Genomic DNA, 13,389 nt, shown 5'->3' with positions numbered 1-13,389 from the left:
AGTGCATTTAATTCCAGAAAAGTCTAAAGGCCCCACCCTAGAATGCAAGGGGCTACAGAAAGCTGTTCCCAGCCCTCCTTGGCAGCTACCCCCAGCCAAAACTGTACAAATGGTTCAGCTGCAGCCAGCAGTCAAGCACAAGGCTCACAATGAGAGCTGTCAACTTCACTCTGAAAAACTCTGCAACAAGAGCCGTTTGATAAGGTGAATTAGGAAATGGGCTAATTTTAAACTGAGCTCCAATGCCTGCGATGTGAATGGAAATTACTAAGGAAGGAAACAGACTTGAAAACTTACAAATCTGTGAAGATTTGACCTTACAAAAGGTTGGCATGCACAGTGGCAACCTACAAACACCTCTGATGGCAGCGTGATAAGGTATGGCCACCAAGGATGACAATTTGGCAAAGTCTTACAGATGGCAAGGTGCACATACCCCAGGACCTAGTAACTCCGGTCCAAGGTAGACATGCAGCTTACAGCATGCAGCTTAGAGCCTAGAGAAATGTGCGCCAGTGCCAAAGGAGTCGTTTCAAAGAAAGTTCAGAGATAAAGTTATTCTGAAAAATTAGAAACCCAAGTTCCCATCAAAAGAAGAATGCAGGGGCTGGGGATGTGGCTCAAGCGGTAGCGCGCTCGCCTGGCATGCGTGCAGCCTGGGTTCAATCCTCAGCGCCACATACCAACAAAGATGTTGTGTCCACCAAAAACTAAGAAATAAATATTAAAATTCTCTCTCTCTCTAAAAAAAAAAAAAAAAAAAAAAAAAGAAGAAGAAGAAGAAGAGTGCATAAGGACAAGATACATAGCTCAGTTGGTAGAGTGCCTGCCTCACATGCACAAGGCCCTGGGTTCAATCCCTAACACCACCAAAAAAAAAAAAAAAAGAAAGAAAAAGAAGAAGAAGAATGCATAAATTAACTGTGGAGTATGTACACAATGTAAGAGCACACAGCAGTTTAAATTAATAAGAGTTAATGAGGATGGAACATGAAAAAGTCTCAAAAATAGAGATTGAAAGTAAGTTGGGAAAAGGAGACATACAGTATATCACCAATTGTAATACTTTTACATGACACTAAGCAATACAAGATGCAGCCAGAAGTGGTGGCACACGCCTATGATCCCAGCAGCTTAGGAGGCTGAAGCAGGAGGATCATGAGTTCAAGGGCAGTCTTAGCAATTTAGCAAGGACCTAAGCAACTCAGCGAGATCCTGCCTCAAAATAAAATACAAAAAAGGGCTGGGGATGTGGTTTAGTGGTTAATGCTCCTGGGTTCAATACTAGGTACAAAAAAAAAAAAAAAATGCTTGAACACATTCAGGATAGCATCATTTAAAAAGGTTAAGCCCAACCATTTCACCCAGGTATCCCACTCCTCGGACTATACCCAAAGAACTTAAAAACAGCACACTACAGGGACACAGCCAATGAATGTTTATAGCAGCACAAATTCACAATAGCTAAACATGGAACCAACCTAGACTCCCTTCAGAAAGAATAATGGATAAAGAAAATGTGGTATATATACACAATGGAATATTACTCAGCAATAAAAGGAATAAAATTATGGCATTACAGATAAATGGATGGAGTTGGAGAAGATAATGCTAAATGAAGTTAGCCAATCCCAAAAAAACAAATGCTAAATGTTTTCTTTGCTATAAGGAGGCTGATTCATAGTGGAGTTGGGAGAGGGAACATCGGAGGATTAGATGAACTCTAGATAGGGCAAAGGAGGGGAAGGGAGGGGGTGTGGGGTAAAAAAGATGGTGGAATGAGATGGATATCATTACCCTAAATACATGTATGAAGACATGAATTGGTGTGAATATACTTTTTATACAACCAGAGATATGAAATATTGTGCTCTATATGTGTAATATGAATTATAATGCATTCTGCTGTCATATAACAAATTAAAATAAAAAAAAATTTAAAAAATCAATAACCAAAAAGAAAAAGGTGAAGCCCATATAAAGCAATACTATATACTGTTCACAGATACATGCATATGCATTGAAAGTATAAAAACAAGCATGGAAATGATAAACAAACTCAGTCCAGAGGTCACCTCTAGACAGAAAAGAGAATGGGGGCTGGGATGTAGCTCAGTGGCAAAGCGTCTGCCTTGCATTCGAAAAGCCCTGGGTTCGACCCCCAGTTCCAAAAAAAAAAGAAAAGTTTGGGCTGGGGATGTGGCTCAAGCGGTAGCGCGCTCGCCTGGCATGCGTGCGACCCGGGTTCGATCCTCAGCACCACATGCCAACAAAGATGTTGTGTCCGCCGAGAACTAAAAATAAATATTTAAAAAAAAAAAAAAAAAAAGAAAAGAGAATGGGATCAGAGGTGGGCATGGAAGGGGCATAATGTAATATAATGTGTAATGTAACTATAATTGTGTCAAATTCTGAAAGTGAGCAGGGCATGGTGGTACATGCCTGTAATCCCAGCAGTCCTAGAGGTTGAGGCAAGAGGATCACAAGTTCAAGACCAGCCTAAGCAACTTAGCAAGTGAGGCCCTAAGCAACTTAGTGAGACCCTGTCTTAAAATTAAATTAAATTTAGAAGGCTAGGGATATGGCTCTGTGGTTAAGCAACCCTGGGTTCAATCCATGGTACCAAAAAAAAAAAAAAAAAAAATCTCAAAATGAATAGTGGGGGCTGGGGATGTGGCTCAAGTGGTAGCGCGCTCCCCTGGCATGCGAGCGGCCGGGTTCGATCCTCAGCACCACATACCAACAAAGATGTTGTGTCCGCCGAGAACTAAAAAATAAATATTAAAAAAATCCTCTCTCTCTCTCTCTCTCTCTCTTAAAAAAAAAAAATGAATAGTGGTTATACATTTGTCTCATTAACCTCAAGGAGGCTGAAGCAGGAGGATCACAGTTCAAAGCCAGCCTCAGCAACTTAGTGAGACCCTAAGCAACTCAATGAGACCCTGTGTCTAAAAGCATGTTTAAAAAAAAAAAAAAGGCTGGGGGTATGGCTCAGTGGTTAAGGACCCCTGGGTTCATCCCCAGTGCGTGTATATATATGTATATATTATATGTATATGTATGTGTGTGTGTATATATATATATATTTTAATGTGCCTCAAATATTTCATAATAAAAAATTAACTTATTTTATTTCTAGAGGAAGAAAATGAAAATTCAGTTTCCAAGGCAAACTATTAAAGTCAACAAGATGAGTTTTTCTCCCATAGGAAACAGAGGGAGCAAGAAGAGCCCTCTGGATCCCATTCCTGATCCTGATTTTCTTTTGACCTTGGAAAAGTGCTTATCTCCTCTGGGTGGGCCTCCATTCCCTGTTTCTAAGTGGGGAATAAAATCTCTGCCCTCTGCCTACTGCCTGTAGCACTCAAGGCAGGTGACAAGGGCGCCCAGGGGAGGGAGCAGCCCTACCAAGAGCAGGAATAGCACCTCCTGCCCTGACAGTCTGTCTGCTAGTACATCTGTATACTTCAAACATTTGTAATATAATCTTATTTATATGTATACTCGATACCTGACATGACACATAAAAAGTATTTCAGGATGCTTAGAGATAACAAACCATTAAAAAGAGAAAATAAAGGCTGGGGATATAGCTCAGCACAAGGCTCTGGGTTCAATCCCCAGCACCACAAAAAAAAAAATAAATAAAATAAAAAGAGAAAATAAAACCACATTTTAGTTACCATCCATTTAATGCCACTTTACAAAGTTTCTAAATATAGTATCTGCATTTGTGTTGTTTACCAGAAGTCAATGTTACTTCCAGAAATAAAAATCTATCTATTGCCGGGATGTGGCTGAGGCAGGAGGATCACAAGTTCAAAGTCAGCCTCAGCAACTTAGCAAGGCCCTAGGTAATTTAATGAGACCCTGTCTCAAAATTAAAATAAAAGTGGGTGGGGAGCTGGGATTACAGCTCAGTGGTAGAGCTCTTGCCTGGCATGTGTGAGGCACTGGGTTTAATCCTCAGCATCACATAAAATAAATAAAATAAAGGTATAAAAAAATAATAACATTGGGGCTGGGGTTGTGGCTCAGTGGTAGAGCGTTCGCCTAGCATGTGCAGGGCCCTGGTTCGATCCCCAGAACCACATATATAAAATAAAGGTATTGTGTCCAACTATAACTAAAAAACAAATTTTTAAAAAAATAATAACATTATATATATATATATATATATATATATATATATATATATATATATATATATATAAAATGGGCTGGGGATGTGGCTCAGTGATTAAGTGATCCTGTTTTAAATCCTCAGTACCCCCCAAAACAAAACAAAACAAACAAAAAAAAACCTATCAATAAAATTTTTACCTGATTTTCTTTAAGGTTAGATATGGCCAAGATAACCCAACATACATTAAGTGGCATCGTAAGATCCCACTGTTGTGGTTTATTAGGCCGGAGACAGTGGGTACCTGTTCTGCTTCCCCAACCAATGTCCATGCCTCCCCAGGCTAACACATCAGGCCTGGCTTGAAGTAGTTCTTAAGTTAGTGACTTCCTACCCTGGGTCTGACCACCAGCTCACTAGCTGCTCCCACAGCAGACTGTAGCAGTCTGTGCTTTGCACACACCTTAAGATGGCAAATAATTACTCATGCTCCACTTTCACCTCATTTATGGCAGTCACCCCAGGCTAGCACAGAACTCTGCACATAATAAAGGACTCAACCATGTTTCAAAACAATAATTGCAATTATTCCTGGGATCAGATCTGATCCTAAGGGGTCTCAAATCCATGAGGAGGTGCCAGCAGTCTAGCCACCACTGACTCCTCTCTGCATCCAATCTCCCCTGGGGCTTCCTCAGGCATGCTCAGAGCTGGCTCCAGTGGCTAATTCTATCAGCAGGAATCCCTGACTGCAGACACACACACAGTCCCAGTCACGCCCAATCAGTATTTTGGGGGAAAAGCTGCCCATGCTTCCCCCAGAGAACAGCAGGAGCGTGGGAGAGCAGCGCGCAGCATGGTCAGACGTGGACGCACCTCACAGCCACCCTGCTCGCCCAGTTTATTTCCTCACACATTCCCAAATCATCAAACCAGAGAAAGGGATAGGGCTTCTCTTGGGGGGGGAACCTTAGGAAGACCCAAGGTGGAGGAACAGGGATTATGAAATGAAGATTCACCACGGGAACCTTTCACTGGCTGCCTGACACTCATTGACAGGTATATGAGAGTTTCCATGATTTTATGACTCTCTCTCCTCTCTTACCCTTGAGCAATAAGGAACAGGAGTTTTGTGTTTTGTTTTATGCTTGCCTTTACAACTGAATGCTGAGGCTCTAAGGAAATGGACCATTGGTCACCCTTCAATTGCTAAGCATACTGTATCCCACCTTCCTGGGCCAAGCACTCAAGGACTCCTGGGTTTGGCCACTAGACAAATCACAACTGTTTGTTCACCTCCTAATGGAGATTACTTAGAACTATGGGGAACCCACCCAGAGAAAACTCCACTAGTATTTATTACCAATTTGCCAGGCCTGAAGGAAAGGAAGTCAGTTCTTTCTTTAGAGGCCAAGTTCTCACCTTCCTGGATCCATCTTCCTTTTCTAAACAAATAGCACACTATGCAATCCTTCACCCTCCTCCAGATCCTTACTGGCTACACCCAGGAGAGGAAGCTGGCGGGATGAGAGGCATGTTAAAAGTCACTTAGAGGTCAAAGGACCTGGCCTCTAGCTGCAGAACGAGCAGATGTCTGGCATTCTAATGAATGGAATCGTTCACAAGCACACATGAGCCACCTTTTCCTCCTAAAAGCATTAAAAGAATGAAAGAAAAATATGTGTTTTATGCTTCATTCAGCCTAATGCTAGGACACCCTCTTCACAGCACCATTCACCAATACTGTGCAGATGTGCTCGGAAAATAGGGCTGCAAGTCCTATCAGTTCAACAGATGCTTCGACTGTTTCGGTCTCGGATGTGTTTTGTGAGGCTGAATTACCAATATGCCTCACAGGCAATGAGGAGAGAGATGATACTCTTTCATTATCACTTGTATATTCTGAGAAAACCTGAAAACCTCGCCCAGCACAATCCATTCTCCCATCTCCAGGCCAGACAGCAAGAAGATGCTCTGGCAGGTTAATGAGGAATACCAGGTCTGTATCCAGAGCCCTGGAGGCTGGATGGCTGAATCATCATGGCCGCCCACAAGATGAAAGCAGTCCTCACTGGGTCCCCTTCACGTGGCCCAGCCCCACAAGAAGTGGAGGGCTTGGAGTTCTGCACCCCCAGCCAGGCTTTCACACTGGTGAGTGGTGGGTGGGAATGGCAGGTCTCTAATATGTCCTGAGCCCCAGGAGGGCAGATCAGCACATAAGGCAGTGGGTAACACCCATTGGTCACTGGAGCAAGTGTCCACTATGCTCATCCTCAGAAGGCTCAAGAAGCTTCCCAGGGACCACACCCACCCATGGCAGTTCACAACAACATACCAGGCAGGTGGAGCTGATGCCCTGCAAGAACCTACATGTTCCCCCATTAAAAAAAAAAACAGCTTAAAAAGTCCTAGGTGAGACCGCAAGAAAGCCAACTTGTTTTTTAAGAATCTCCTTAGCAAACAATGTTGCCTGGTGGAAGTTCTGGCCTCAGGATCCTCCTGCAGCAAGTTCTGGGGCTAGAGGAGGAAAGGGTATCAGGGTCACAATCTTAGAGTGAGGAGGAATTTAGTGAAGAAACAGTTGAATCAGAAGTCACATAGTCAGACACTGACAGGGGCCTGAGTGACAGAATATGCATAGACAGAAGTCAATCAGGCCACTCGTGGTAGTGGAGGGCTCCCTAGACACTGCATGTCTGATGAGATAGCCCACTGAGTGCAGTCCGAACCTCAGCCCAACTCAGTTGCTGGAGGCCATCATCGGCAAGCAGTGCAGCCAGCAGTCACACAGGTGGTGGTGGGTGTGGCGACTGGAGGTTTAGCTTCCAAGGTCATTTGAGCCTCCACCCCAGTGACTTGTCATGGTGGGAGGTCTGTCTCCCTCTCCAGTGGGAAGAGCATCAGTGATGCACAACACCTTTAAAGAAAACTTGTCAAATGCAGCGGTTTGCATGGCTCCCTGAGGTCAAGCCAGAAGGACTCTCCAGGGTGCTCCAGGGATATGAGCATGAGTCCCACAGTTTGACAACCCCTGGTTCATGGCAGATTTCCAAGCCTATCAGCTAACTACCCCACTCCTGGTCCCCACCCAGCAGTACCAGATCTAGGATCCCAGTGGTATTTCCAGGGGCCCTGTCTCTCAGTACCTCCCCTCCAGCTGTCTTCCAGGAGGAACCCCAATCAAATTATCTGGGAGGAGGGAGGCAGGAGCCCCGCCCTGGCTCTACCTCTAACTGGTTGAATGACCTTGATGAGGTCTCTGCCCTCAGTAGGCCTGTTTCCTAGGGTGCCAGATGAGAGAGTCATTGGTGAACAGGGATGACTGTGGCTTGCAGGGCAGAAAATCAAGGTCTGTCACTTCTGCCTCTGACCTGTAGGTAGTATGGCCTGTCTGAACTTCAAAGTCAGGTTGACTTTGCCAGTCTGTCCCACCTAACCCCAGCAGTAACCACCTGTGCCAGACTGGCACTGATAAAATGGGTGTTTTCCACTACAATTTGGACTGTTTTTGTAAATTCCCATAGTGAAGCTGGCAAAGGGATGATATAGCTTTAAGACTCGCCAGCAGACAGACAGTATTTTACACTCAACAGACTTAAAGGCAACAACCCCGTAGGGTAGGGAGACGCATCCCTGTGCAGGAACACAGGCCACAGGCGCACACAGGTCAAGGCCTCCAATTGAAGTGGCCAGTCTCTTATGTGAGCTGGCTGGAAATTACAGCTTAAGAGGAATAAAAAATTCCATTCAGACGTGCGGCTCCAGACCTGAGGCCTATGAGCAAAGTTTCCGGTGGCCTCCGCACCCCTCCCGGTTCCGGAAAACCAGGCGGGTCACCCTGTCCTCAGATGAAGGAGCAGCTGCTATAGCTAGGGGAGCCTGATGACAGTTTCTCTGAGGCACCGGACCCCCTCCTCTGGGAACCCCAAATATGGGATGCCTGGCCTCCAGCCAGCACCCCGGCCAGCTGCTCGCTCACCTCCCCAGCATCTCTGCGAGATCACGCCTCCCTACGCCCACGGCGCCCGGACCCTTTCAAACAGGCCCTGCGGACCGGCCCGCTGGTCCCCACCCAACCAGCTCTTCGAATGGGCCCGGGGACCCATCTGACATCCACGGCCCGATTCAAGGACACTGCAGCACGCAGCCCAGTCTCGAGGGTCTTCAGCCCACCGCCCCTCTTCTCAACACACACACACACACACACACACACACACACACACGGATGCTGACAATGTCGGGGAGAATTCCAGGGCGAGGCCATCCCCCCGCGCTCTGGAGTCCAACCGTCTGCTGGCCTGGGGGAGGCCGGGCGCGGGAGGATGGAGGCGGCGGCGAGCGGATGCCGGAATGCAAGGCTGAGGCCAGGGCGCCGGCGGCGGCGCGGGCGGGGGCTCACCTTTTTGACTTGGTCATCTTTCAGCTCGGTGAAGTAATAGGCCAGGAGCTGCGCGGCGATCATGCTGGCGGTCTGGGGCGCGGGGCGGCAGGCGTGCGGCCGGTGGGTCCTCCGCAGCCGGGGTGAGCAGTGGTCCTCCGGCGGCGGCGCGGCGGCTCCTCCTCCTCCCGCGGCTCCTCCCCCTCGGCCCGGGGCGCGGCGTCGGCTGGCGCGCTCCCAGTCTCAGCGCTCGCGTCTCCGGGAGGGTGACAGCCGCCGGCCGGCCCACCTCCTCCGCGCCCATTGGCTGCCGCCAGCCTCTGCAGCGCCGGGCGGGGGCGTCCCGGTCGGGATGGGGGGCGCGGCGTCCGCTCCCTCCCGCGCCGGAAAGGGGGCGGGCAGCACCGCGAAATCCCCCCGCTCGGGCATCACCCTGCACGTTCCCCACGTAGGGAGCCGGCGCCGGACGGGAGGAGCTCTCCCGAGCGCACCGTCACGCGTGGCGGTGCCGTGCCGGGGCGGACCGGCGGCGAGGCGCGGGGCGCGGCCGGCGGGGACTAAAGGCCCCGGAAGGCTTGCTGCGGGACTGGGCAGCCTGGAGGGCAGTGTGCAGTCCCCCTTCCTCAGAAATGAGGTCTCGCCCCCAAGATTCCTGCGGATCCGGAGGGACCCGGAGGGGGCTTATAGAAGTGGGCGTGGAAAGCAAGCGGAAGCGAGAGCCAGGAGGCCTCGCGGTCTTGGCACCCGGGTCCCCGCGCCGGCCCGCTCTCGCGTGTCAAGAGGCCGAGCGTGGCGCCCTATCTTGGTCCTCGGTGACAGTACATCGCCCCACCCGGGCCCGGCCGGCTTACTTCTCCGGCTGCGGGTTTGCATTGCTAAACCCTGAGAGTCGCACCAAAGCTCCCGCCCCTGAGTCACGGGCTCCCTGGAGTGCGCACTCCGGCTGGGCGGGACTTGGGCCACAGGCCCTGGCCTGTCCCCATCCTTCCAGCCTCCTCTTGCTCTTAGGCATCCAGGCCCACGGGGTCGGGGTACAGTTCAGGAGCCCCTTCCAGGTGCTGTCTTTTTATACTTCCCCAGGATGTTAGGTGGAATTGAGAGGATCCCTAGTAAACCTTTCAGCTTCAAGGTGAAGGGTACAGGGTTGGGGTGAGGGGCAGAAACAGAGATATTTATGCTGCTACAAGGATAATAGCAACCCTAAGAATCTCAGAAGAAGTACTTTTGTGTGCCAGAGGCCACTAGAAGCTTGAGTGTCTTACAGGATGACATGTGATGAGCTCAAACATTATCCTAATTCAACAGGTAAGGGAACTAAGACTCAAGGAAACCTCAATCTTGCTGGACTTTAACAGCCATGAAGTTGTAGATGAAGGATTAGAATTTGGGTCTATGCGTCTTCCAAGATGGCACTCATTCCTGAGGTTTACTATCCACCTCCCACCCCCTTGTATGCACCCTGTCTGCCCAAATACTCCAATTCCTAAGACTAAAGCTGCACCATGTGGTACCCCTGAAATGGCCAGAGTCCATTTGGCTACCTCAGCCCTGGATGCTGGGAGTCCCTATCCCCTGGCCAGGTCTAGCAAAGTTACAGTTGCTTCAGGAAGAAGATGACCTAGGTCCAGAGCAGCCTTCCTCAGGAAGCCAGTGACCTAACAGCTGCCATCACCCACTGAGAAGGAGGAGCTTACATACAGCCCTGGAGAGCACTGGCTCTATCCAGAGTGAACTCCACTTCCTGCCTTATGACCCGTGCAGAAAGGCATCCTCAGTCACCTCTCTGGACCTTTCCTCATCCATAAGATTGAGGTGCTTACTAATGCCCTTGGTTGTTGGGAAATACTATAAACAAATACAGGCACCTAATACTTAATAACTGGTGGGTTTTATAAGAGAACTGGGAAACTGATGAGGTTGAAGCTTCAGGGCGTCTCTCCCCTTTCCAGACTAAGGGCCCAGCCATTTTATATTTGAATTAGTTTCCAAAGAGAAACTTCCCCTCTGCGAATTAACTGTAAGTGCCACTGAGCCTCATTCTGTCCCTGTATAATTATACACCAGGAGCAGGGATTTTCTAGCACATATCAACGTAACTACCAATGTGGCCATAAATTATGTGGAGTAGGTGAGAACAAGATGGTGGCTCTGCGCTGCCATTTGATTTGAGTCTTGCCAATTGCACAAAGCTCTCAAGGCTGGGAGCTCTTTGAGGATGGAAGATTATATTTTGCTCATTGCTCTGGCTCCCTTACCTCGCCCTGTGCTGGCACTACTCAACCGCTTGAAATGAGCCAAGGATGGTGATAGAGTATTACCCTCACCCAGTGCCCAGCTGGCATCATTTCTCTGGCACCCTTACAACCCTTAGACAGAGTTGGGGAGCAGTTGATCCTGCACACAGCCAGGCTACCTGCAAGATGTTCTGCTCACAGAACATCTTCCCCTCCAGGGAAGACAGGAAGGTGCCTCTGCTTTATCTTCCCTGACCTTCAGAGAAGAAGCTGCTTCCCAAGGTGACTAACAGCTCCCCAGCCCCTGCATGCAGCAGGCCCCCAAGGCCTAGAAATATTTCCTAAGATACATCTCTAGGCCTGACCCGCAGCTGCCTCCCAACCCCCATTCCTCCTCTTCCTGGCCAGAAATATGACAAGAGCCTTCTAGCTGTCCTCCCTGATTCCTGGCTTCCCGCCATCCAAGCCATTCCAAGCTCCAGACCACATTAATCCTGCTAAAAAGGAGCCTAATGACACCATGCCCCTGCCCACAAGCCCTCCCTGGCCCCCTGCTTCCTGATGGAGCCAATTTAAACATCTGAGGCCTTCAGTAATCTGACTCCACTCTTGCCCACTTATCTCTTCCTTCACCCTTTGCCATATAGCAAGACCACTTCCCACTGTCCTTGGCACTCACGGCGCCCATTCCATTTGTGCCTCTACTCATATTTCCCTCCTCACCCTGCCTTCTCCACTCACCTGTGCCTGAGGAGGAGTCTCCTCCCTAAGGTCCAGCTAACCCACCTTCCCCAGAAATCCTCCCCTAACTCACCTCAGCCTCCCAGGCCTCCCCGCCTCCATAGGGCACACTCGGGCTGTGTTCAGAGTCCATCCAAATAGAGACCAAAGCTCTTCTTTGCAGACAAGTAGCCTGAGACACAGCTGGTGGGCCATCTTGCCCAGTGTCAGATTGTGGTAGCGTTTGGAGCCAGGACTCAAACCCAGTTCTGCTGCCTAGCCAGTGCTGTCTGTCCTCCCCTGCACCAGGCAGCCTGAGCCCCAGATAAACAACACTGAGTCATGACCGCCTGCCTGATAGGGGTGACTGTCTTCTGGGGGGCTGGTCTTATCGACCCCAATCAGACCACTTCCAGTGCTGTGTCCCCTCTTTATCAAACCAGTGGTCACCTCATGCACGTCTCTTCTGTTTGCCATTACCCAGCTCTTAAACCCAACTTTCCACTCTCACTCCCTGGACCCATAGGAAGACCTCAACGTAAAGGGAGTCTGTAGTTCCCTCTCCCTCCAGAGGGCCTCCTCCTTTCCCTCAAGTCCCATGAACTCTCAGTTCATTTACTATGGTTCCCCTGGTACAAGCTGGGGGAAGGCTCAAATGGTCCCAGCTGCTACCCCAGGAAATACACCTGCCTGGAAGACATTGCAAGCTGCACTTGAAGAATGTCTCTACTGCTTCCCATCTGGCCCATAGCACCAGGAATGTTACTCCAGAAATGACCTCCAGCAGATCAGAGTTGGACCCCCAGCACCTGGGAGCACACTGGAACAGCAGGAATGTTTGCACAGGGTTGACAGTTTACAGAGCAGTTTCGCATTTATTGCCTCATTTCTCCTGATAACAGCCTGGTGAGGTTAGAAGGGCAAATATCATTATCCACACTTAATCAATCAATGAGGTATGGAAGGTAGCAAGCTTGTTTAAGGTCTCGACGAGAGAACAAGAAAAATGAAGGCCCGGGCCTACACCACTCCACATCTTGGAATCCTGGCCCTGTAGGACTATCATGTACAGTACATCCTACAGGGACCTGACCCAGCATTTCTGGGAGTTAGATCAGGGGTTTTCTGCCTGGCTGCACTAGAGTCACCTGCAGACCTTTTCCAAACGTGGATGCCCAAGAAAATACTAAAGCCAGAGAAAATGACTGGATTGATCTGGGTGGCTATGATATTCAAATACCAGTTTATCAAGTTTCTTGTGAGATTCAGGATTGAGAAATGGTGACTTAGTCCCTGACTTTGGGACTAACATATGGAAGAAGTTTTTTGGTGTTTTTTTTTTTTTTTTTAAGATCAGTTTTTTAAAAACTTTTTTTAACATTTATTTTTTAGGTGTAGATGGACACAACACAATGCCTTTTATTTTTATGTGATGCTGAGGATCGAACCCCAGTCCCACCCCTGCTAGGCGAGAGTTCTACAGCTGAGCCACAATCCCAACCCCCCCCCTTTTTTTTAGGCACTAAGGATTGAACCCAGGGCACTTAACCACTGAGCCACATCCCCAGTCCTTTTTTGTATTTTATTTAGAGACAGGGTCTGGCTGAGTTGCTGAGGCTGACCTTGCCTCAGTCTCCAGAGCCACTGGAATTACAGGCATGCATCACCAGGCGCGGCTGAAAGAAGATTCTAAAATGAATTGACCTGTACTGCTCTTAGCAACCTCCCTAGGATGAAGCTGAAGATGCCTCCCCCAAGTCTTGGTGGCTCTGCAGGTCCCTAGCACAGTGGGTGGAAGTTCGTTCAACTTCTGATTATCTGCTTTGTAGCTATTCTGCTCTCTACAGGGGGCGGGCGTGGAGGCCCAGGCCACCAGCCCCCAGAGTGGCTTGAGTTGCAGTATCACACTGTCAGGCTGCCTCCTTCCTGCTTTC

General features: G+C 48.9%; 1 protein-coding gene across 1 annotated transcript in view; it reads right to left on the bottom strand.

Annotated features, from left to right (window-relative positions):
- Positions 1–8,675, bottom strand: part of Hk1 (hexokinase 1) — a 72,733-nt gene extending 64,058 nt beyond the window's left edge. Inside the window, exon 1 of the mRNA XM_026394647.2 lies at positions 8,523–8,675. Within this exon, the coding sequence (XP_026250432.1) occupies positions 8,523–8,585 (63 nt within the window). The 5' untranslated portion in view covers positions 8,586–8,675. The remainder of the gene's footprint in view (positions 1–8,522) is intronic.
- Positions 8,676–13,389: the final 4,714 nt, after the last annotated feature.

This window comes from Urocitellus parryii, chromosome 5 (genome assembly GCF_045843805.1).
Source record: "Urocitellus parryii isolate mUroPar1 chromosome 5, mUroPar1.hap1, whole genome shotgun sequence".
NCBI classification, from domain to species: Eukaryota; Metazoa; Chordata; class Mammalia; order Rodentia; family Sciuridae; genus Urocitellus; species Urocitellus parryii.
Note: the sequence above shows the minus strand (reverse complement) of the source record. Positions and strands in the feature narration are given on the sequence as shown.